This window comes from Phascolarctos cinereus, unplaced genomic scaffold (genome assembly GCF_003287225.1).
Source record: "Phascolarctos cinereus isolate Bilbo 61053 unplaced genomic scaffold, phaCin_HiC Scaffold_2;HRSCAF=192, whole genome shotgun sequence".
NCBI lineage: Eukaryota > Metazoa > Chordata > Mammalia > Diprotodontia > Phascolarctidae > Phascolarctos > Phascolarctos cinereus.
In genome coordinates this window covers 381,157,077-381,183,258 of record NW_027555625.1, presented here as the reverse complement: position 1 = coordinate 381,183,258, position 26,182 = coordinate 381,157,077, and the positions used below count along the sequence as shown (strand labels likewise).

Sequence of the window (26,182 nt, the reverse complement as noted above, 5' to 3'; positions counted from 1 at the left end):
TTTCATAATCACACAAAAAAGTTTGGCCTGACCATCTAAATAGGAAAAACCAAGTGGATGAAAAAGCCAGTTTTCCAGATTATGGCATGCAGCTGGGGTTGGGTGACTTCTGGTATGTACATCTGGGATTTTGTACAAATGGAATTTAGACTTGCTTGGAGCTTAACAGTCCAACAGGGAGAAACATGGACACATACATAAAGCCTAATCACTAAATGAATGGTAAAAACAGTAAGAGTTGTTAGATGTTGTAGAATCATAATATTTAGAGCTCGAAACGGCCTTAGAAGTCATCAAGGCCAGCCTTCTCATTTTTCAGATGAGGAAACAGAGGCCCAGAGAGTGATGTGCTTGGGTTCACACAGATAGTAAGTGTTGGAGACACTTCCTAATCCAAGTTCGTTGCTCTGTCTACCACACTGTTGGTTTTTTCAGAGGAAGGAGAACTCCCAGTGGATAGAGCAGTGGGAAAGCTTCAGAGAGGAGGTAGAATTTGAGTAGGACCTTGACAAATTGGTAGTGTTATGACTAACGCGGTGGGGTGGAGGGCAGTAATGTCCATGGCAAGAATGTTAGGAGATAATTATTCATTTAATAGAATGACTCATCCTGGGAGTTTTTGATAGAGTGATCCACTGTCCAAATACAACCCAGTCATTATTTGATGAAGTTGGAAATGATAGCGCTGATGCATAGCCCATTAGGAATAAGATGAGGTTTGCTGACCCTCAGTAGAAAGAAGTATGCTCATCACATCATCTCTGGGGCCAGACATCTACTACGTCAGCAAGCTGTGTCCGAGGTGCACCCACCTGCTACGACTGCTGCCCCTTTCTAGCTTTCCTGGTTTTAGTTTCCTCAGCTTTCAAGCAGATCAGGTGTCAGAGGGAGGCTAGTTACTGTGAGCTGAGGTAAAGGGAAAGTCACATTTGTAAGAAATATGGAGGAAAATCCGCAGGAGCACAGTGTAGAGCAGAAAGGGACCGCAGAGGCCATCTAGTTCAACATTTTACAATAAAAGAAACTGAGGTCCAGAGAGGTCACAGATATCCTTCAGCTGCAAACCCAACACTGTCCCTGGTTAAAAAGTCAGCCTCAGAATGGCTGCCTTATGACTATTTTGAGATTTTTTTTTCTTATAGGGCCTAACCCTTTAATATAGGTATGGCACATGCTGTGGTTATGGGCTTCTTATGAGGACCAGGTTGGCAAATTCCCATCTTGTCAGCTGTAGCGATATGCCAAGCCTATTCTGAAAGATATCCTTAGGAAACTGAACGATGTTTTTGGGAGAGGATGGGAACTGATGCCTTCGAAGTTTGGCATTTGTAAAAGAGATTTTGTATGTCTGTGAACTTGACAATTCGTTTAAACCTTTCCACAGTGAGGGAAAGAAAAATTTTGTGTGTGACTGTGAGCTTAAGAAAATTTGTCTAAAGCTTCCCACAGAGCACTCAGGCTTTGTGACATTGCCTTTAGAACATCATGTTCACCCTAATCCCATTTTATCAGAGAAGAAGGAAAGCATGTTTAGGGGCCTCCTATCTCAGATGGTCAAGAGCAAGCTGTTTTTCTTCTACACCAAGGCCAGAGTTAGATGTAATGGGTTCAGATTGCTATGTGAGGGAGTTTAGGTTAGCTATAGAGGACTTGGTAACAAAGGATGGTTTCAGATACTGAAGTCTATTACAGAGGGAAATGATAAAATGCTTCTTATGATCTGGATTCTCATTGGTCCAGGATGAGCCTTGTGCTATTGAAAGGCAGAAGATTAAGAACTAAATTACTTTCAAGACATCCTAATGCAGCCTTTTTTGGACTTAAGATACTTTTACAGAAGTTATACCAGCTAAATGATGCTAAAAGTGATATATTTTTATTATAAGAATACCAGTTGAAAAAAAAAGCAACCACCGCCACTAGAATAATTTCTTTTGGAACAAGCTGGAAGTAGTTAAATCTTTTTTGCATTTAGAAAAATCATTCCTGAAATCTAAGAGCAGCTCAGAACTGAGTTCTTCAGATCAGTGGAATGAATGATCATTAATTGACCCAAGAATATTTATGCAGCATCTGTGTGCAAGGCTCTGTACTAGGCCCTGAGAACCAACCCCACTGAGAAGATGACGTTATAGTTAGAGAGGGAAAGTGTTACATAGATGAAAAGATGATTAGCAGTATTGAGCAGTGTGTATATGATAAAAGGTACCAAAATGGTAGACAGTAAGTACTATAGGAGTTCATGGAAGAGGTCACTGTGGATAAGGATGGGAAAAGAAGGCTTCATGGAAGATGTAGGACTTGGGCCAGGCCTTCGGGAATAGATACAATTTATATAGATGGAGAGGGAGAGCGCATCACGTCAGTCTTTACGCTTTTCCTTAGTTGACAAAAGAGATGAAAAGTTGGAGAAGTCCTCAGAATCCAGATTCTTTAGCCAAGTGGTTGGTTCCTAATGAACCTGGGTAGAGTCGGGAAGGGGGGGGGGAATGCCAGTGGAGCCGTTGGGTATTTGAGTTGAGATGAAGCTAAGATGAGGTGAGGAGTTATTTTTTCATTGTTTGGAATAGCATAGTGTTTCTGGAATAGCTGAGTGCTGCAACATGGATTATCAGGGACATTCAGGTGTGTGTGTGTGTGTGTGTGTGTTGTGTGTGTGTGCGCGCGCGCGCAGCATGTATACGCACATATATACACATATGTTTGTATGTGCACATGTATGTATGTATGTATATATATATATTTATATATGAAATATATCTAAATATAAAAGAACTTGGAGTTTGGCAGACTCAGTAGTAAGCATTTCACTGCCCCAAGAGAGAATCTTTCCTGGCCATATGGCTAATCTGCTTCTGACTGTGAATAAAAACTAGCATTTAGCAGCCTTTCTCCAGGGCAGGGGTTCTTAACCTTTTCTGTGATGTGGAACCCTCTGGCATCCTGGTGAATGAAGCCTTTAGACCCCTTCTCAGAATAATGTTTTAAACAATAAAATAAAATACATGGGATTGTAAATGGAACCAATTACATTGAAATAGTTATCCAAATATATATATTGTATTGAGATATATATTGAAATATTATCGAACTACTGGATTATGAATTATTCAGATTATATTGAAATATAATTGATTCCTTTTATAACATAATTTATAATATGTAATATTTTAATATGTATATATTCAAACTAGGTTCAGTATAATTTAAGTAGTTATCAAGACACATACATGTTTGCATTTTGAAATACACAATAAATGTATTTTGATAACTATTTCTATATAAGGTAGTGAGGCGGCATAGTGGGTAGAGTGCTGGTCCTGAATCAGGAAGACCTTAGTTGAAATCCGGTTTCAAATACTTAATAGCTGTGTGACCCTAATGCAAGTCACTTAAACCAGTTTGCCTCAGTTTCCTCATCTGGAAAATGAGCTGGAAAGGAAATGGTAAACCACTCCATTATCCTTGCCAAGAAAACCCCACAGGGGGTCAGGGGGTCATGAACGATTGAATAACAGCATTTCTATGTAATTGGTTCCCTTTATTATAATAGATAACTTATACTTTATAAAAGATAACTTATAATTTGTGAGATATTAAAACACATATATTGTTATAGTATATTGTATGTACATGTATAATATATTAAAAATTAATGATGTATTAAATAGGATATATTAAAAACTAGGTTCATGGACTTCCTGTTAAAAAACCCTTGCTCTGGAGCAGCAGTTCTTAAATTTTTTGGTCACAGGATCTCCTTACACTCTAAAAAGTCATTGAACCCTCCCCCCCAGAGCTTTTGTATGTTCTATCTATTGATATTTACCATATTGGAAATTAAAATGTCTCAGTGTTATTGTGAAAATTGTTTTGTCCTCACAGACCCCCTGAAAGGGTTCTGAGGACCATTAGGGACCTCTCGACCACACTTTCAGAGATACTTTTCTAGGGGCAGAGGGTCTTCCAAGCTATGATTGAAGAGTTGGTGTGCATGCTGATCTTAGGAGTTGAAGCATTATCTGGGAGTGGAATTAATGTTAGCAGGTTTACATGTGCGTTATAGGTGAATAATATATATAAAATGATGTGTGCCTTGTGAATTCAATTCACCAAGCATTCTTTAAAATTAAGTTTTATTTTTTCAATTAATGAAAATCTGCTTTTTTTCCCTTCTACCTTCGCCCCCTTCCTGCCTATAGAAAAAGACAGAACCCCCCCCCCCCGTGTAACAAATATGTATAGTCAAGGAAATCAGATTCACCAAATTCCCAATTTGGCCACATGCAAGAATCGAGGTCTCATTCAGCCCACTGAGTCCACCACCTCTGTCAGGAGTTGGGCAGCAGGTTTCATTGCCTGTGGAATTGTGTTGGGTCATTATGATCACCAAGCATTTATTAAGCTGTTGTTAGGTGCCGGATATTCTTCTTGCTAATGAGAATGTAAAGGTAAAAATGATACAGTGTCTGCTCCTTCAGATTTTAGTGTGATACTGGATTACATGCATTGGAAATGCTCTCACCGTTTTATGGTACCTTCTAGGTTGGTTCAGGAAAGAGAGCGTTGATTTGGGAAATAGCACACGTGTTCCTTCTGTGCTGGTGGTGTGACCCAAGGGAAGTCACCTGAATGTTCTGTGCCTCCGTTTTTACCTCTTCTGTACTGGGATGAATACTATTGGCCTGTTCACCCCTCTCCTTCCCCCTTCTTCAATGGTATATTGGGATTCTTAGTGAGTGATGCAGTAGATCTGGAAAACAGATGGTCAGTGAACAGTCAAGCAGAATGCATTTATTAAGCACCAGCGGTATACCACACACCGTACTAAAAGCACAGGGCCATAATTTCACTGGTGCTTAGTATCTGCTAGGATGCCGATTTAACACAAAGAGCTGATGCTGGAGAAACCCCAGTCTCACTTTCCACCAGCTCTTCTACCCTGAGCATGTTCTGCTGGCTTAGGACAACTGATAAGGTGGCAGAGAAGGGGAGGACTGAAAACTGAGGCAAGAGCGACTCAGCTGACCCGGCGCCAACAAAGGGATTGTTCCCTTTTAACCAGGATGAACTAATTTCTAGGGTAGAAGAGCCCCTACTATTTAATTAATTAAATCAGGATTCTTAAAAAATTAATTAAATCGGTATTCTAATTTTTTATTTTCACTTATTCTGCTTAGGATTCCTAAACACTGTTACCTCCTTAGTCTTAAGGCCCCAAATAAAAATACCAAATATGGCAAAAATAAAAATAGCAGAAATAGCAAACCCACAAAATAACTAAAAGATATGTATCTGATTCCTCTCTGTTGAGGAAAAAAACCCCACATTCTTTTGGTTCAACAAATATTTGTGAAGTGTTTGTTGTGGTGTGCCAAGCTCTGTGCTCTGTACCTAGGAGGAGAGATACAAAGGTTAGTCTAGCTATGTCTTCAATTATGGTTCAGTGAAATAGTGAGCTCATTGGTAAAGCCACCCCCACCCCGAAGAATGCCAATCACAACCGCTGTGTAGCTTCTCATACTGGATTCTTGTCTACGCGTAGACTCATAGCTCTCCTGTAGACAGTCTGTTCCGTGTGCTGGAGGTCTCGGATCCAGTCACAGGCTTGCATATCTGTAGCTGAAAGGACCCCGGAGGTCTTTGCATTTCTCATCCCCCAGCTGGCACTTGAACCTACGTCTCCTTGACTTTCAGTCCATTGCTTTATCCACTATACTATACTGCTTTAATGAGATCTTCCTCTAAGTCTAAATATATCACATGTACCAAGGAGATGAAAGAGAAAGGAAAAGGACCTATATGTGCAAAAGTGTTTATAGCAGCTCTTTCTGTGGTGGTAAAGAAATGGAAACCGAGAAGGTTTCTGTCAGTTGGGAAAATGGCTAGACATGTTGTGGTATGTGATTGTGATGGCGTGATGAGCAGAAAAACCTGGGAAGATGTCCATGAACTGATACAGAACAAAGTGAGCAGAACCAGGAGAACATTGCACACAGTAGCAGCCATATTGTAATGGTGATTAACTGTGAAAGACTTAGAATACGATGGTCCACCACAACTCTGAATGACGCATGATGGAAAATGCTGTCCACTTCCAGAGAGAGAACGGATGGTCTCAGATTGCTGATTGAAGCATAATTTTTGCCTTTTGTTTTCCTTTTTTTTATTTTATTTTTTTTTTTTTGGCAAGGGGTGAGGGAACCTGGCTAATGGGGAAATAAGTTTTGTGTGACTTTGTGTGCAGTAATGGGTGTTGTATTCAGTGGGTGGAGGGAGGGAAAGAACTTGGAACTGGAAATAAAGATAAAAACCTAAAACATTCGCTGGGGACCAGTTTGATACTTGAGATGTCCCTTGATATGTTCGTGTGCTTGAGAGCTTGGACCTGTTCATAGATTGTAAGGTAGTTTTCAAGGACACTCATTTTTTTAAGCACCCAGCATGATATATTTAATTTGTTTACATTGATGATATCCTGCCATGTTAATCTGTGAACTGCTTGGAAGGGAAGCTTTGACAAATAATCAGCTAGCATTTATTAAGCTCTGGAGTCAGAGGTCCTGGGTTCAAATACTGCTTCTGATAATTGGTTAACCTTATGACCTCATTCAAGTCTCCTGACCTCAGTGGGCCTCAGTTCCCTGTCTCTAAAATGAATTGAGTGGCTCTGGGGACTGTTCAGATTTCCATCTGTGTTTCTGTGCTTTTTTGCTGAAGTAGGTGCAGCAGATACAAAGATAAAAATGAAATTTCCTGCCCTCATGGAATTTGCATTCCACTGAGGGGGACAGCACGCGCACATGTAAGTATATACAAGCCATATGCAGAGTAAATAGGAGGTCATTTTTTAGGGAGATGGCGCTAGATGGTGTTGGAATCAGGAAAGATCTCATATCAAAGGTGTCACTTGAGTTGAGCTTTGGATGAAACTAGGGGCTCTGAGTCGTAGTGGTTAGGAGGGAATGCTCTTCAGCCATGGGCAGAGAAGTTAAGTTGATGAAATCCTTTGTGGTGTTAAGGCAGGTCCTTTGGGCTTTCTTCTGAGTGTGGTCACTATCTTTGTCCCTGTCTCTTCAGGCAAATTGGAGACAATCTGATTGTACCTGGAGGGGTGAAGACCATTGAAGCTCATGGGAAGATGGTAATCCCCGGAGGCATAGATGTTCACACTCACTTCCAGATGCCATACAAGGGAATGACCACAGTAGACGACTTCTTCCAAGGGACTAAAGCCGCCTTAGCTGGTGGGACCACCATGATCAGTAAGTTGAGTCTGCTGTATTTGTTTAATCATCTTCCCCCAAAAGTCAGTCCGTGTGATAATTAAGAGTTGTTTTCAGGGCAAGTCATATGCTTCCCCCATCTTGAATTCTTAAGATCTTACTAGCTAAATTGACCTGGGAGGTGAGCGAGACCATATGAAATATGGAATTAGTTGTCTGTTTTCTACGTGGAAGGGATCCATGGTGCAGATGGGTGGAAAATGGAGAGAGAATTCTCTGTCCACTTGTCTTAGCGTAAGAGGCTTTGGAAGATCTGGGTCCTGAGATGGGGCAGAGGATGACTTTCCGGGCCAACCTGTCAGAACATAGCTCCCAAGGAGAGGTAGACAGAAAGAAGAGAGACCATTTTAGTCCATCAGAGCAGCACAGTTGAATCTAGGACTGGTGTATGCAGAGAAAGAATGGTAGAGAAGTAGCCTGAGAATGAACGGATCCTTGGGATTTGCAGGTCTTGGTAAAGAGAAGATTAAAATTATGTTATCTGGTATTGCAGAATACTTGAACTGCCTCTTGTCTTTAGGGTTAGCAAGGGCTCTGGTGGTGTCTTTTCTTCCTTCCCTTCTCTCCTTGCCTTTTCTTCCTTTTCTCCCTTCCTCCCTCCCTTCTTTTGTTTGCTCCTTCCCTCCTTTCTTTCCGTTGTCAATCCCTTCCTCTTTTCCTCCCTCCCTAGCTTTACCTGTTCTCAAGAGTCTTATCCTGCTGATGAAAGGTATCCCAGAAGGGTCTAGCTTTTCTTTTCCTCTTTGCTGACTGGAAGAGGAGAACCTTCATCCTCCCTCTCATCTCCCCCTCCGCAGGATTGCATCAGTCATACCAGATGCAATTAGAGGTTGCCTGAGCAAAGAGCCTCAGGTTTTTTTCCCCAGCCAGAAGGAGGGGCCTGATCCTTACCAGCTGATTTCTCAGCAGCTGCCTAGCCCACAAGAGCCCCTGGTTTGGTGCCAAACATTATTAAGTTGTGGTTCGGTGTGTTTCCTTTCTGATAAGTGCACTTTGGCTGAATTTGATAGAGTGAATGGTCTGGGGATTATGCTTTCTGCTACCCGGATGAAGGGGGTGTGGGGTTAGAGAAAAGCAGGACTAGTTAGCTTCCTCCATCCAAGCACCATTAATCTCCTCTGTGGGAGAGGGGATGGGGAAAGGTTTCAAGAGGACCAAAAGTCAAGACAACAAGGCTAGATATGGCCCATATTGAAAGGAGTGACCTGACTTCATGGTCCCACAGACCGAGGGCCTGAAGCAGTCTGACTGGGCCTCAAAGAAATTATACCAGGAGCAAAATTTTTAATTGGATGTAGGATCGGTGTTGCTCTTAAATCTTATCTACTAATTCAGTAAGAAAGCAAAGTCAGGAGACTATTTGTGTAGATCTAGAGCTGGAAGGAAGTTTGGAGGTAATCTCGTTCAGTCTCCTCATTTTACCCATGGAGAAAATTATGCCCAGAAAAATAAGTGACTTCTTCAGGGCTACACAGGGAGTGAATGATGGCAGTTGTAGACAAAGGCCCCTGCCTTCATAGGGTTTGTGGTTTAGAGAGACTTTGACCCTACATGATCTCACAGGCCTGAATTTGGCACTTAGAGGAAGTCCAGGCCAGCTGCTTGGTATCATCCTCTCTGGGAGGTTCTGCGATGTCTGCTGCAGGCCAGGGTGCTCGTGGAGTGGGGATGGCTTGCGTTACCACCACACTTCCACACCAGCAACCACTACCAAGGGAGGGGAGCTGGATGTGGTAAACCAAGACATTGAGAAACCACCTGGGTTAATTTGAGTTAACTTTGCCCTGTGGGTGGATTGACCTGGATCCCAGATGTTGGGCTTTGGGGCAAGGAGAATGTAAAGATAGTTCTAGATCTCTAGTGGGACCCCAGAATACCTCAAATTTTGCTCTTATTGCATCCTGTTTTTTATCTTTGTGTGAGCACCTTTTGCCATTTTGTGGAATGATTTTATCTGGGGGGGGGTTCTGAATGTGTGTTTTATTAAAGAAATTTTAAATTTTATTAAAAGAAATTATTAAAGAAATTTTGTTAAAGAAATCTCAGTCTCAGGTTTCAAGTGGTCTGTTGCCCTAGCCATGGAACCACAGCTGGGGTACAGTTTGGTTGGGCTGGTAAAAGCCCTGAAGGTGGCAGAAGTAGCTGTGGTATTACTGAAAGAATGTTGGACCTGGGAGTCAGGAAGACTTGGGTTCAAATCTGGCCTCAGACATGTCGTAGCTGTATGATCCCGAGACTGTTAGTCTCAGTTTCCTCGTCTGTAAATGAGGGAGTGAACTAGATGACCTCTTCTAGTTCTTCCAGCTCCAATTTGACGGGACTAGAACCCCTTTGCAAGTCACTAGAGTCCAGAGGCAAGGTCAAGGTCAGGAATAGGATGCTTCAGACCTTCTCCCTTTTTTACTTGTCCAGTCGACCACGTGGTCCCTGACCCAGAATCCAGCCTGACTGAAGCCTATGAGAAGTGGCGGGAGTGGGCGGACGGGAAGACCTGCTGCGACTACTCCTTGCATGTGGACATCACTCATTGGAGTGACAGCGTCAAGCAAGAAGTCCAGAGCCTCATCAGGGACAAAGGTGAGTGAGGCAGCTTCCTTTTCCCCAGGGACCCTCTCCCCTTTGGCGCCTTAGGGGCACCTGTTTTCCACAGACCCCATTTCTTAACTTTTCCCTTTCCTGAGATGGGGTTTCCAGGGGAAAGAGGGAGCAGGGAAGCTTGGGAGATTCTGAGGTCCTGCTAATAGAAGGGTAGAATCTGGGCCATGCCTCCCCGCCAAGGCACGGGCGGCACGAGGTTGGGGATTTTGGCTTCAGACCTTGGGTTAGGAGGCATAAGCAAAGGTCTTCTCTCCTTTTTTGAAGCATCCCAGCACAAGTTCCCCTTCAAAGAGAGTGGATGAATCTGGGTCCCCATGGAAGGACCTTTGTTCTCTAAGGCCTTCCATTAATATCTCCATCAGCGAATATCGATTGCACGCCCACCGTGTGTGCTCAGCATTAGAGAAGGGAAGACTTGGGCAGAGCACTCAAGGTATTTGCCGATGGTGTGCAAATACTTGGGAAGTGAAACAATACAAGACAAATATGTAACGTATCAAAAGGAAGTACGTGATGAATTGCCCATTGAGGGATGTAAACAGAGGTCTGGGAGGGTAGAGAAGGAAAGATAATGGGTTGGCAAGGCCTTGTGAAGAAAGAGAGACTTTCCATTAATGTACACTGAAATGTTCATGTGTGTTAGTTATTGCCAAGTTCATAATAAAAAATGAAATTTAATTTTGAAAAAAAGACTTTCTCCTCTAGACTTTCGTTATACTCTGTTCTCCCACCCCTCCTTTTTGGGGGTAGGACTCTTGCCTCCTGAGACAGTAATAACTCCTTTCTTCCCTCCCTTTTTGGTTCACAAGTGTGGCAAATTCGACACTAACATTGTGAAAACCCCCTCTACCAGTGTTGGTCAATAACTCCTCTGTAATTTATAGTTTTAGACGTTAATCAGCAAGCTTTTATTTATTGCTATTATTATAATATTATAGCAATAACAATAGCTAGTGTTTATACAGTGCTTTGCGGTTTACATGTGTCTTACTTGAATCTCACAACCACCCTGGGTGTAAGGTGCTATTTTTTTGAAGGTACTATTTTTATCCCTACTTTATAGATGAGGAAACTGAGGTAAACAGTAGTTAAGTGACTTATCCAGGGTCACAAGCTAGTAAATGTCTGAGGCAAGATTTGAATCCAGGTCTTCCTGACTCCAGGTCAAGGTTCTGTCCACTACACCACCTGGTTGCCTCTGTGCTAAGTGCTGAGGATACAAAAAAAGGTGAAAACAGTCTGTGTCCCTAAAGAATGTGTATTCTCACGGGCAGACAGCTATGTACAAACAAGTCTCATACAGAATAAATTATGGATAATCCTTAGAGGGAAGGCAGTGGTATTAAGGGGATCAAGAATGGCTTCTTTCCAAAGGTGGTGTTTTTGTGTGAGGTTTGAAGAAAGCCAGGGAAACCAGGAGGTAGAGAAATCTAGGAATGGGGAGCAGCCATGAAAATGCACAGATGGAGTGTCTTGTGCAAGGAGGCCAGTGTCCCTGGCTTGTGGATGAGATGGAGGAGGGTAGGGTATAAGAAGACTGGAGAGCAGGAGGAATTCACTTTATGAAGGGCTTTAAAAGCCATAGGATCTTCTGTTTGATGCGGGAAGTAATGGGAAGCCAGCTGGAGTTTATTGTAATTAGAGGGTCATGATATGGTAAGACCTGAGCTTGAAGGCTGAGTGGAGGAGGATGGTTGAGAGTTGGTAGAGAACTTGAGGCAGGGAGAGCAGTCGGCAGGCTAGTGCAGTAACTGAGGAGTGAGATAGTGACGGCCTGCGCCAGGACAGAGGCGTTCCCAGAACAGAGAATGTATGAGGAAGGTGCCTATAAGAGATGTTGTAAAGATAGAATCGTCTTGACCACATATTGCTTATGGGGCTTTAGGCAGTGAGGAGTCAAGGATGATACTATGGTTTCAAGCTTGGGGCACTAGAAATGATGCCCTTGACAGGAATAGGGAAGTAAGGAAAGGTGGGGTGTTTGGAGGGAAAGATAATGACTTCAGTTTTGGATGTGCTGGGTTCAAGGTGTCTTCAGGACATCTAGTTCAAGATGTCTAATAGGCAGTTGCAAATGCAAGAATGGAGATATTGGGAGAGAGAGGTCAGGGCTACATAAGTGGTTCTGAGAGACTGAAAAGGAGCAGTCAGACAGGTAGGAGGAGAAAAGAGGAGAAGCCAGTGTCATGAAAACCTAGGGAGAGGAGTGTGAGTAACATCTGTGGCTGCAGAGGTCTGGAAGGTGGAGGATGGGGGGATTAAAAAAAAGGTCATTAGATTTGACAATTAAGAGATTATTGGGTACAGCTAGGTGGCACAGTGGATAGAGCTCTGGCCTTGAAGTCAGGAGGACCTGAGTTCAAATCTGGCCTCAGACACTTGACACTTAGTAGCTATGTGACCCTGGGCAAGTCACTTAAACCCAATTGCCTCACCAAAAAGCAAAAAAAAAAACAAGAGAGAGAGAGAGAGAGAGAGAGAGAGAGAGAGAGAGAGAGAGAGAGAGAGAGAGAGAGATTGAGATTATTGATAACTTTGAAGAAAGCACATTTGGTTTAGTGATGAGCTTGGAGTACAGACGGCACAGGGTCTAACATCAGACGAGAGGAAAGAAAGTAGAGGCATTATTGTCGATTCTTTCTCAAGGACTTTAGCCATGAAAGGGAGGAAAGATTCAGGACAGTAGCAAGGGGGATGGACAGAGTTTTTAAGGGAGCGTGGAGAGGGTGTTTTCCCCCAGGCACTCTCTTCTCTTCCATGACATAATACCTTCTTCATATATAATGGGAAATGGAATCGCCCTAGGAAGAGATGCCCTGCATCCCTTACCCCCACTGCCTTTGGAGACAACACGTGAATCTCAGAGATACCCTCTGTTCCCTAAGCAAGAAGCCTGTGGATTGAGGATTAGGGCAAAGAGGTTTTTATTAATGGAAAAAGATACTGCATAGTTCACACCCTGCCCCCCCTCACCTTTCTCTGAGCAGCCAGGCTTTCTGAGGTCCCTTCCTGCTCTGGATGAGTGAACTTATGCTCCTGAGACACACGTATGAGAAGCTGTTCATGGCTCAGTATCACCCTGGAAGGATGTTTCCAGTGGAGTGCTCCAGTAATTTGTGCTTGGTCTCTTGTGTTGTTCAATAATTTTAATGAATTCCTTGGATAAAAACCTAGTTGGCACGCTTGTCAGATGTGCAGATGACACGAAGCTAGGAGGGATAGACACGTCATTGGATGACAACGGCAAGCCAAAAGATGACAACGTTGGGTTGGACTAGGTCGTCCCTCCCAGCTTAGCTTGTGCAAGACTGTGATCAGTATTGTCTGTTCTTTAGAAAACAAGATAAGTGTTTTCCTTCCCGCCATTTATGAATTGAAAATTAGTCTTTCCTCGTGGCTAATGGATTTCATGTTATAGATGTGAGGGTCTTTGTGTGTTGGGAGGAAGTATTGCAAGAAGACAATACTGTGTCTTCTTGGTGTTTGACCAAAGTGATCCATCAAAAGAAAGGAGAGTCATCAGCCTGGTACATTGGAAAGAGTGCTGGGTTTGGAGTCCAAGGATGTGGGTTCAAATCCTGGGTCTCCTGCTTACTACGTATGACCTTGGGGATGTCATTTAACTTTTCTTGGCCTCAGTTTGTTACATGCAAACGAGGGATTTGGACTAGATGACAGCTGAGGTCTCTTTCACCTCTAAATTTGTGATTCCATGGTCTTGATCACTCATTCATTTATTTAATTTTTAAAAAACTTTCCTGTGTCATGTATTCATTTGACCAACTTGTGTTTAGTGTCTGCTTGTGCAGAGCACTGTGCTAAGCGTGAGAGAGATTGCTGCCCTCATTGGGTATGCAGACTAAGACACTTGGATAACTATAATGAACAATGTTGTAGTTGAGAATTTGATGCAATTAATAAGGTGCTATGAGAGGGCTGGGAAGGTCATTTGACAGAAAGATCAAGGAGACCCTTCATGAAAGAGGCAATATTTAAAGGGATATTAAATATTTAAAATTTAAGTATTAAATAAGAATTCGATAGTTAAATTGGGCAGCTAGGTAGTGCCATAGTGCACAGAGCGCTGGGCCTGGGGTCAGGAAGACTCATCTTCCTGAGTTCAAATCTGGCCTCAGACACTTACTGGCTTGTGTGACCCTGGGCACGTCACTTCACCCTGCTTGCCTCAGTTTCCTCATCTGTAAAATAAGCTGGAGAAGGAAATGGCAAACCACTCCAGTATCTTTGTCAAGAAAACCCCAAATGGGGTCACAAAGAGTTGGACGCAACTGAAATGATTGAACAGATCAGGCAGAGAGAGCAGTCAAAGCAAAGATGTGGAGGTGGGAAATGTACCCAGAGGAAAGTTATATTAGAATGCAGGAAAGATAAGATAGGGCTGGGTTATGGAGGGTCTTGAGTGGGAGGCGAAGGAGTTTGAACTTGACCTATGCACTTAGGGAGCCTTTGCGGGGTTTTGAGCAGTAGAGTCGCGGGATCAGAACTACACCTAAGTGAAATCATTCTGGAAGCAGCTGAAGGATCTGTTGCGAGTGGGGGAGGGGAACTGGAGTTGGGAAGAGCAGCCGGAGGCTTTGGTAGTATAGCTCAGGCAGACGTCAGTAAAAGCTTGTAGTGAATAGAGTTGTGAGTTCTTGGATTTAGAGATAAAAGGACCTCAGAGGTCACTGAGTCCATCGCCCTCATTTTCACAAGAAAACTAAGTCCCAGAGAAGCTAATTGACTTGCCCAGGGTTATACAGGTAGCAAACACCAGAGGCAGGATTTGAACCCAAGCCTTACATCTCCAGAGCCTGTGCCCTTTAGAGAGACCGTGAAAGATATGGGTTACATTTACCTCTCTCTTGTTTCTCTCCTGTCCCCAACCCTTGCATTTTTTTATTTTTACAGGCGTCAACTCCTTCATGGTTTACATGGCTTACAAGGATTTGTATCAGGTCTCCAACACAGAGGTAACACTGACTTAGCCATCAGGTTTGGGAGTGCCTGGGTGGGGCTGGTTTATTGGGGCCTCAGCTTCTTTGGCCCTGGGGAGCGCCATGGTCGCCCTTGGCGACAGCCGGAGCTCCTTTTGAATCTAGAGCAGCTCCAGCTACATAGTTAATAAGGCAGTAGGCAGGTTCCCACAGTCCTGGGGAGCCAGAGCTGGAGTTTCCATGGGCGGCAGTCTCCTTTGAAAGACAGCTGGGGAGGGGCATGGTCCTCTTCATCTCCTTTTATTGCTTCCTCCTTCACCTCACAGCCCTAGCTTAGTGTAGCCCTGGGGGGGTCTCACCCCAGCAGAGTTAGGAGTGTTCTGTATCAGAGGGATTATTGCCATCCTATCTCTGACTGCTTTTCCAGGGAGGTCCTTGGGGGTGTAGCTGTCGTGGGGGGCGATGTGGTTGACTGGCCCTATGTTTCCCAGGGGGAAGGGAAGTCCAGATCAGAGATGAGGCGTCTCTGAGAACCAAGGTAGTTACTAGTCACCAGATGTGTTGTTAACAAGTCCCAAGGCTATCTCCATCCCACTTAGGGGATGGCATAGGGCCAAATCCGAGAAGTGATCCAGGATATTAGGGAAATACATTAACCCCTGAATTCCCCTCTCCCAAGATTCTCTTTGGAATGTGTTCTTCTGGGGAGAGAGGATGGCCGCAGGAACCAATCATGCTGACTTGGTTTCCAGTGCCAGGCTCTTTAATCCTGAAATCATTTTTCTTGTTGATTGCCAACCAGAGCCCAAGAAGAAGGTTTTCCTTTGGGCATCTGACGGTTCCCTTTCAGGGTGTTCAAGAGTATAGGCTTTCAGATGAAGACAACCGGTATCCTTTTCCATTTCAGCTCTATGAGATCTTTAGCTGCCTCGCAGAACTAGGTGCCATTGCTCAAGTTCATGCAGAAAATGGAGACATCATCGCCCAGGTAATTGTCCAGCCAGCGAGAATGTGCTTTCCATCTGGATCCCCAGGCTTCTCTGTGTAAGAACGAACCACGTATTTACATTGACCTTAGGCCACTGGATAATAGATTTTGAGCTGAAAGGGGCCATAGAACTCCCCGAGTCCAACTTCCTCATGTTACAGATGAGGAAACTGAGGCCCACAATGATTAAATGACTTCCTGGTAAATGTTTGAGGCAGGATTTAAACCCAAGGCTTCCTGACTCCAGATTCAGTATTCTTACCACCACACCGAGGTCTCAACTTCAGTTCTGTCTTCTATAAAATGGAGTCAATAAAAGCATCTACTTCACAGGGTTGTTGTGAGGTTCAAATGAGCTAATATATGTATTTTATGAACTTCTTATTGTTGGGGCAGCTGGGTGGTGCAGTGGACAGAATACCAGGCCTAGAGTTGGGAAGACTCTTCTTCCTGAGTTCAGATATGGCCTCAGACACTAGCTGTGTGACCCTCAGCAAGTCACTTAATCCTGTTTGCCTCCATTTCCTCATCTGTAAAATGAGCTGAAGAAGGAAAGGGCAGATCAGTCAAGCAAACCCCAGAAGGGGTCAGGAAGAGTTGGACACAGCTGAAACGACTGAACAGCGGCAGGGTTGAACACTAACAGCACAGGGTTTAGACTCAGATCATTTGACTCTCAGTGCATTGCTCTTTCCACAGCACCATGTTGCTCTCCCGAAAGTTACTGGCGATTTTTCCTAAAGTGAAAGCAAGACCTAGTTGCTCAAGAGTCATTATCCTAAAAGGAAATCCTTTTTGGAGCAGGATCTATCCCAGGATGGAAAGGGGGAAATGAATTTTTAAAAATTAAGACTGAACCTGATGGAGGATTATTTTTTTAAGGATGGGCTGGAGAAATTCCATTGGTTTCCTGGGCATATTGAGTGACCTGTCATAAGAGTGGTGAACGTTAGGCCCCATAGCCCAGGCAGATCATTTGTAAGGAAGCAGGAGGTACTTACTGTGTGCGTGCTGAATGGGTTAGATGAGTAGATGCAGCATGGCTTTCACATATCCAGCAGTGGAGTCTCCCAGAAGGAAGAGAATACAACAGATGGGTCAGCTCTTAGTGATAACAACTCTCCTTTCTGTCATGTGGCCAAGTGTTTTTTTCTTTTTAACAACCCTTCGAGCTAGGTGGTGGTTAGGAGATAGGTACTTCTGCATTATACAGAGATGAGGAAACTGAGCCTTGGGAGTGAACGGATTTTGAAGGACTTCAACGTGGAGGGAGGGGGTTAGGTTGGGACAGAGAAGCAGGTTTTGGTGCACTGTGGGGAAAAAAAAAACTTTGCAATGATGAGTGCTGTCCAGAAGTAGAAGGCATTAGCCACCTCCAGAGGGAGAGAGTTCCTCCTCATCACGGATGTAGACACTAGATGGCTGGTCAGGGAGGTTGTAGGGGAGGTCTCTGCACCAGATAAGTGTTGGACCACGTGGCCTATGGTTTCCCTTCCAGTTCTCAGTGCTCACTTTCTGTGCCTTTCTGATGTCAACACAACTTACTAAGTGACAGAGCTGGGATTTGGGCTTGGTTTTCTTGACAACATTGATTTTTTTCCACTACACGTGCTATTTCTCAGGGTTTGTTTGATCGGATTCCCTGACAAAAAACTGTTCCATCAGTCACTTGGGTAGGATAGCAATAGTCATAATGACAGTGATAATTAGAACCAGCGTTTATACAGCACTTTAAGGGATGCAAAGTACTTTACGAACATTATTTCACTTTTTTTCTCATAACCCTTGGAAGTAAGTGCCATTATTTATCCTATTTTACAGTTGAGGAAACTGAGGTGGACAGTGACTCGCTCAGGGTCACACAGCTGTTAAGTGACTGAGGCCAGATTTTAACTAGTTTTTCTAACTTCAGGTCCACTGCTCTATGATAATGCTAATAATAATGATAGCTAATAACATTTTTGTAGCATTTACTATGTGCCAAGCGCTGTACCTTTTATAATGATTACCTCCTTTGATCCTCGCAGCAACCCTGGGAGGAGGGTGCTATTATCATCCTGTTTTAAAGATGAGGAAACTGAGGCAAGTAAAGGTTAAATGACTTACCCAGGGTCACACAGCTGGTAAGTGTCTGAGGCCAGATTTGAGCTCAGGTCTTCCTGACTTCAGGTATAATGCTTAACAAAAACAACAATAATAGCTAACACACACACACACACACACACATATGTGTGTGTGTGTATATATATATATGTATATATATCCTCATAGCAACCTTGGGAAGTAGATGCTATTATCCCCATTTTATAGATGAGGAAACTGAGGCAAGCAGGAGTTAAATGACTTGCCCGGGCTCACACAGTATGTATCTGAGGCCAGATTTGAACTCAAGTCTTCCTGTCTCAAAGACCAGCGCTCTGTTCATGGTACCACCTAACTCTTTTTCTCAGAAGTTTTCCCAGGCTTGGTGAACATGTCCACCAAAGTGTGGGTAAGAATGTGCTTAGATCCAGTGGGACTTGGAGTGGTTCCAGTTAGGGTGAAGAATCTTCCCGGAGACCTTCCTTCCAGTTCTCTGGCACCAGCCTTGTCTGTCAGGAAGAGTTCTCCCCATGTAACTGTCAGACTCTGGATTTTACCCTGTTTGGGGAAGATGACGAGACAGTGTCCTTTCAGCATCCTTAGGACTGTAGGGGAGAAGTAGTTGTGTGTATGGGAAACTCTGGAAGCATCATCCCATGTGCACCCAGAGATATTCCAGACACTTTGTGTGAAGGGTGAGAAGGAGAATTCTCAGCAGCATTGGATAGAAACTCACTTCTCCTTTGAGTGCCAGATACCCTTGTTTGAGTGCCCAAGCTGCTTCATCAGAATTCTCCACAGACCTACGTTGGATGCTTCTTGACTTATTTTGAGAAGGCAGAATGGTGCAGTGGATGAGGTCTTTGAAGTTCTGGTTTCTGTTGCTAGCTGTGTGATCGTGGGTAAGTTACTTAACTTCTCTGTTCCAGCCACAGTTTCCTTATCTATAAAATAAGGGAGTTAGATTTGATGGCCTCTGAGCTCCCTACCAAATCTAAATCTGGGCTACATTGAAAGTATATGATAGCCTTTTCAAAGAAACTCCCTTCCTTGTCTTTTCTCCTAAGACAGTGTGCCTTTGAGTCTGAGTTTCTTGATGCCAAAGGACCTTTGGGGCTCTTTGCTTTCTTGCAAACAAGAAACGATTGAGGGCACTTTTCCATTTGGAGGAATTTCTAGTATTGTTTATTAAGTTTAGCCTTGGCTATGAGAGATCTTGTTGTTTAACAGAAGACGGCAGATGTACCCTGGGATTTCGAAATCCTTATGTAAAAAGAAGAAGAAGAAACAAACTTGGCTGCTTTTAGTAGAGTAGAAAAGCCAAAAATCTACATTGCGAAGTTGTAGAGCAGCAGCAGAATCTAAGAGCCTGGGCTCTCGTGACCCTTCTGCAGCTGGGCTGCCCAGAGCTCACGTAAGGGGGTTATCAGCAGGTGCTTGGCTGGCGTCTGGTTAGTGGAAGGCACCTTGGAGATCATAGAATGAAACCCCTTCATTTTATAGAGGAGGGCTTGTCCTGGATTCAACCGCAGGCAGGGTAGTAGTGTCACTGGAGTTGGGAATCCTGAGCTACAGTAGGGCTGATGTTGGGTGTGTCCGCAGTAAGTATGGTACCCACAGGGGAAGCCCCCAGAGGCATGGAGTTATGAGGCTGCCTAGGGAGAGGTGTGTTGGCCCAGGTTGGAAACAGAGCGGGTCAAAGTTTTTGTAATGACCAGGAATGGAATCAGTGAGGGGATGATGTAAATCCAGCCTGGGTGAGGTTGGGAAACTCAGTTTTCCGTAGAGAGAGAGGAGAGAAAAAGGGAGGTGGGGGGGGGGAGAGAGACAGACAGAGAGACAGACACACGCCCACACACCCCAAGCCTCATATTTGGATAGTTCAGGCAGTACTTGTACAAGTAAACATGTAAAAAATGGATAACCTCAATGCCCAGTCCATTTTGTTCTTGCTTTTTCATAAGAATGAAGAAGCAACTGGAAAAATATTGCCTGCTGAATCTTAATGGGTCCCTGCTTTGCACACTGAAAGAATAGTTTTTGCTCTCAACACCTCATTGCTCCGAAACAAAAAGAAGGCCTTTTCATTCCTATGGAGATGAACACTTCAAAGGTGTACGTTATCTCCATTTTTCACCCCAGAATGACCAAAGCAAGCTTCCAGAACAATAGACCAGGCTCTTGATGTTTTTATGCATTCTTGGAATGAAGCGTGTTATTTTAAAAAAGAATCAGGATGACCTGTTACAAATCGTTCCAGGGTTGTTGTCCTAATTTGACAGCCCGTAAGCCCAGTAAGCTCAGCAGCCTTCTTCTGGAGAGCTGGGAAAGTGGTTTGTGGACTCAGAGGTCAGGCTGTGATTTGTAGAAGTGGTGGTGGAAGTGGAAGTGACCTTAGAGATTATCACATCCTTCATTTTACAGATAAAGAAACTGAGGTCCATAGAAAGCAAGTAACTTGCTTCAAGTTTATGTAGGGAGTCAGTAGCGGAGCTAAGATTTGAACCCACATCCTTGGACCTCAAATCCAGTACTCCTTCCATTATCCCACATAGATTCTTATCTGTGCAACTGTTGTCAGGTTTCCAGGTATCCTAGAGCTTTTGTTGAGGAGCAGAATCTGTTCTAATTAGTAGCATTGTTATTTTCTGTTACCCCTACTGCGTGCTCTTCCTGCCATCTAGTAAGTGAAGGCAGGGGTTGGTGTCCGGAGGAGATGGAGCCAGAAAGAGGGATGAATGGGATAGACTTCATGAATGCTTACTGAATTGCAGATGAGGAAATGAAATGTCCTTTAGTCCTTCAATAGCGAAGGTTCAGAACAGTGTTGTCTCTCTAATCCAAATTGTAGTTCAGTTGAATAACAGAGCATTCTCCTCCCAAAGGTATTGCCCTTTTCTTGGAGGACTTTGCTGCATTATTTTGTGGTTTGAAATGCACGCATGCACGTGCATGTTCAAAGTGCACACACCTGCATGCTAGGAGGGATGTGTGATTTCAGCACTGTTGTTAGTTCTGTGGTTACTGCTCCCACCACCAGCAGAGCAGAGTTCCAGGGAATTGTTTGTCTACACACGTGGCGCAGTCGCCTGGTTAGTGTCAGAGGTGGGATATGGAGAAGTGGTATGTCATACACAGAGGATGTTGCTGGCTTGAAGTAAAAGGTAAGATATATAATTTGATAAGAATATGCCCCGTTGAGCAGAGATAGCGTGTAAGGACTGGATTTGATTTAGGGGAATTAGAGAGCTTAAATAGGAAGGAAATTCAGAGGTCATTTGGTCCAGTATCCTCCTTTTACAGATGAAGAAAACTAAGGCCCTTGAAAGTTAAGTTGACTTGCCCAAGGTCATATGGATAGAAAGTATTAGAACAGGAGTCGAACCTGGGCTAGTCGCTCTCACCACTGTACCACACTGCCTCTCTGGGTTCAGATCTCATCTCTGTCACCTGCCTGCATCATCTCGTTCAGATTGTTTCCTCTCTCTGGTCCTTAGTTTCCTCCTCCGTAAAATGAGAAGTTGGGCTCGGTGGTTCTTCTAACCATTCTGGTAGAGATCTCATGGTTCCATTTTCTTTTTTGTCCTTATGTGGAAATGTTCTCTAGAATTCTCTACCTTTTTAACTGATAGTTAACTGGTATCTGTTGACATGTGGCTTTTCATCCCTCTAGGAACAAGCCCGGATGTTGGAAATTGGAATAACTGGCCCAGAAGGCCATGTGCTGAGTAGACCAGAGGAGGTAAGTGGCAAAAACTAAGGAAAGAAACGAAAGCTGGGGCTGCCTGCGTTCCTCTCTGCGCCCTCCCGGGAGACGCGCTCTTATCAGAAGCAGGCTTTCTTCCTTGCATCCTGTAACTTGTTTTATGTCAGATGCATTTATGTTTGGCAGTCGCTCCTAAGGAGTGTGTACCTCTCTCCCTCCCCCCACACGCAGCTTCGTGTCTGCTCACACATAGATTTTTGCACACACTCATCTTGGAGATGGAGAAAAATCGATAAAGAGAGGGAAACTATATTGAAGCATTTTATCAAAGGCTTATGTTTGGCCAACACAAGCAAAGAGTGCATCCAAATTGGAAAGGGATTGCTGAGAGAAAGAGGGGTATCTCTCTTCTAATCTCATTAAAACAAGTGACATCCATAGACCTTTGGGAATGGCAGTGGGAGGGAAACTTCTGAATTCCTTCACTCCCCCGAGGATAGCTGTGGATTCATCATCGTGGTCCCGAATTTCAATTTTTTTTCAATCCCAGAATCACAATCCCTTGGACACACAAGTGGATGAGAAATTATTTCATCTGCTTTCTGACATGCTGTAGGTTTTATATAAGTTTATCACTAAATATTCCATGTCTTCTAAAACTACAGTTACCAGGATTTCTTCACGTTCTGGAATTGGTAATTCTTTTGGATATTGGTGGTCTTTATATCGTCATGAGCATAATAGCTAGCATTTGTATAGTTCTTTGGGGTTTCAGAGCTGTTTTATTTAATCTCATTTAATCTTCACAGAAGCCCTGTGAGGTAAGTGCTGGTATTATCCCCCTTTTACAGATGAGAGAACTGAGGCTGAGTCAGATTGACTTACCTGGACTTATCCAGATAAGAAGTGTCAGGCATGATTCGAACTGATTTCTTCCCCACTCCAAGTATAGCATTCATACCCCTGTAAAACCAAACTGCCTCATATTTCATTTGTGTACTAGGTTCGAGATTAGTGAGGGGACAGGGGTGCGGTACAGTAGAAGGATTTGTATGCCTGTCTCCAGAGTAGCACTCACTTTACATGGTGGCATCTGCCCGTAGGATTGGGAATTGTTTGCTCTCGTGGTAAATACCAGGTTGGCATCGTAAAGGCTGGCCGGCTGGCATTATGGAACGGGCCGCCAGAACTGATTCTGTGTCTTGCATGTAAATATATAAAACTCCCTTCCTGTTCCGCAATTCTGAGCCAGTGTTAGTGATGGGAGGCAGAAAGTCCCTAAACAGAAGGGTCTAGTTCTCTCCCCCCTCACACACTTGTAATGATCCCTTCTTTTCGCTATTACTTGAATTTGTCATTGGAATTCATTAGCAGCTTTTGACCCTGGCTTATAGGCCAGATGTATCTTGCCTGTAAAGTCAGTCACCACCATGTGGGAAACAAAGCCAGATTAATTCCACAGGGTAGGTTGGTTTGGGCTAATCGGCGCCATTCTCGAAACCATTTCTAAAGGCTAACCACCGCTTGCAAGATAGATTCCTTCAGCTGGGTCACTGAGGGAGTCTGCAGTGGGCCGTGGGCCAGGGGATTTCAACGAAAGGCCTATTTTTGCCTTCTCTGGTTTGGCTTACTTGCTCGTTCCCCCTTTCTTCTTTTTAATAAGAGGCCTTTCAGCTGTAGCATCTGTCAGAACCTTGGAAGCCCTTGTGGGTGAAGTCAGAGAGGGTGATGTAACCCTCCAAAGATAGTCAGGTTGCCGAAGTGCTGGAAATCCACGCCACCCTGGGAGAGAGGGAGATCAAAGGCCAGGGTTGAGGTCATAGGGAGCTGAAGTGGTCAAGGCAGCTGCTCAGAGGGAGGAGTTATCAGGGAACAAGGCAGGCCCTCTCTAGTTCAAAGCATACCTAAACTGTACCTTGAGTGGTGCTTTGAGCCCTGGAACCCAGAGGCTCCACAGAGAAACTTGAAAGGATAATAGTCTGAGAGATAACAGAGGGTCAGTGGTATCCTGCTCGGTCATCTGGAAGCCCAATGTCACCTTCCTTCCCAGAGAGGAAAAAGTCGCTTGTGATGAGCACAGACTCAACTACTCAGACTTTTGTTGTTTACAGGCTATGTTCTTCCCAATGTGTTTTTTTTTCTTCAAAAATTACTGATTAAAATTGGTTCATTTTAAAATAAGTTTAATATATACCTAACATAGGTATAAACTTTTAGAAATAACAGTCACTTCCTGTTCCTTCCTCTCTTATGCAAAGTAAAACATTTACAGAAATCCTACCAACATTTGTACAAAACTTTCCCACTGTATTCTTTTGTAAAAAAATTAATAAAAATGGGTTTATTTTAAAATAAGTATGATAAACACACACACACATATAATAGGTATAGACTTTTAAAAATAATGGTGACCTCCTCCCTTGCAGCAAATTAAAACATTTACACAAAACCTACCAACACAGTGATGCCATATCTGTCGGTATATATGATATCTTGTGCCCATAGTCCCCCAACTCTCTACCACCTTCTGCTTCAGTTCAATTTAAAAAATATATTCATTAAGCATATGCTAAGTGCAAGGTACTGCAATTAGATGCAGAGACAAAAATAAACAATCAAAACCATTTTCTGCTGTTGAGCTTATATTTTGCTGGACTGTATATAGCATATACACAGATCATGGAATTGTAGTTGGAAGGGACCTCTGGGGTTATCAACTCAATTCCCTTATTTTACAGACAAGGAAACTGAAGGGCAGGGAAGCCAAGAGATAGTAAATACAGGGTGGTTGGAGATAGGGAAGTACACAGATAACTTGGGGGACTTATTGAAGTAGTGAGCGTGGAAGGGCTTTGTGATGCCTGATGAACTAATCCTGTACGGTTTATAACAATTAGAAGCTGTGCTCCACAATCCCTGCTTTGGGTTTATAAGAATTGGATTTGATCTTGGGGACATCCCACATACTGTTCTCTTAAGCTTGTGACCTCACCTAGGTGGTAAGGAAGGATTGATTAATTTATGGTATCACCAACCCCTTGGACTTGACCTTGCAATGATGTTACTCAGAAGATACCAGAGTTTGAGGCTATGGTTCAGCTGACGTTTATTGATTGTTTCAGGCAGACATTCTGGTACTACGGTGGTGTTTTCCTAGAAGGGTGGGGTACACCATTTAGTGGGATGGGAAGATAAAGGCTGTAATATTATTTCAACCTTGTTTAAGTACACATATGGCATGGGTGTTTACTTAACAAACAGAGCCAGCTGAAAAATTCAGCTTCCTTCTCTGTCAACTCATGACCACCCATCTCCATGAGGAATGGCACCAGGGTTCTGGAAGGTGGGAGGATTGGCAGCTTTGTTGGGGAGGTGGTCCCTGGCCTTTCTGACGTCTTGGTTCCTTTCCTTCTAGCTGGAAGCTGAGGCTGTTTTTCGGGCCATCACCATTGCCAGTCAAACCAACTGCCCTCTCTACATCACCAAGGTCATGAGCAAGAGTGCTGCGGACCTCATCTCTCAAGCCCGGAAGAAAGGTGAATTGTGCTCTTAGCGAGGTCCCCCTGTGCCTCTCACTCTGTTCCTCTCCTTCCTGGCCAGTGTCCCCAAGTCTTTGCTCTGCTGAACATACACATGTGGGATTTAGGATCCTAGCTCTAGAGTTGAAAGGAAGCTCAGACGTCAGTGAATCCAACCCCTTATTTTGCAAATGAGGAAATTGAGGCCCAAGGAGTTGGGTGACTTGTTCATAAAATGTAGGCCCTTCCCTATCTATCCTGGAAACTGTTTTACACATCCTCACTTTTGTTCACTGCTAATTATGCCCATTATTCCAGTGTCTCTGGAAGAATTATGTTACTTTAAAGGCTGGGTGGACTCTGCTGACTGGTATTTATCAAAGACGTTGTCCCTTGACCTGACTGGTAGATGGCTTGACCCCAGAATGAGTGGTCTGGGAGTGGTTATGAAAACTGTAGGGACAGACAGTGAATGGAGTCAGGGAAGGATGGAAGAGAGGAGAAAGGGAATGGCTTCAGACAAATCCACCAGGACTTTTGCTTTAGGTGAATGCTGATTGCCAGATCATTAGGTAGTAACGAAATATTTTGGGTGGAGGAGAAGCTGTGAGAACAGACAGTAGTTTAAATACCACATTTTGGGCTAAGTCCCCAAAACTCCACATGTAAGTGATTGGGACTGCTAAAAATAGCCCAAGCTGCCTTTTGATGCCTAGCTTCCCAGAGGGTGGGTGGCCGGCCCATTCTTGTGGGCAGAGAACCCTTTCTGTCTAGGCAGCCCTGAGAGATTCACTTGGGTTCCCTGTATTACTGTGTGTGTGTGTGTGTGTGTGTGTGTGTGTGTGTGTGTGTGTTTTACTATGGTGTTAAACTTTTCATCTGACACTATATTGTTTTTCCTTGATGCCTGAGTCACAAGAGGGCTGGATCTGGGAAAAGGGCCCAGCGTTCCCCTGTTTCACTCCTTCCTTTCATGGAGAAAAGTAGAAACTAGGCGAGTGTACACATGCCTGCAAAGCCATCCTGGGGACCACTTCTCCATGCTGCTTCTCATGAGTATTTTGCTG

At 43.8% G+C, this 26,182-nt stretch overlaps 1 protein-coding gene across 2 annotated transcripts in view; it reads left to right on the top strand.

Moving 5' to 3' along the window:
- Positions 1-26,182, top strand: part of DPYSL3 (dihydropyrimidinase like 3) — a 141,790-nt gene that overhangs the window by 94,639 nt on the left and 20,969 nt on the right. For both annotated transcript variants that reach the window (XM_020964234.2, XM_020964236.1), the window contains exons 3-8: positions 7,081-7,265; positions 9,699-9,863; positions 14,796-14,857; positions 15,729-15,809; positions 21,565-21,633; positions 25,013-25,133. In XM_020964234.2, the coding sequence (XP_020819893.1) occupies positions 7,081-7,265; positions 9,699-9,863; positions 14,796-14,857; positions 15,729-15,809; positions 21,565-21,633; positions 25,013-25,133 (683 nt within the window). The remainder of the gene's footprint in view (positions 1-7,080; positions 7,266-9,698; positions 9,864-14,795; positions 14,858-15,728; positions 15,810-21,564; positions 21,634-25,012; positions 25,134-26,182) is intronic.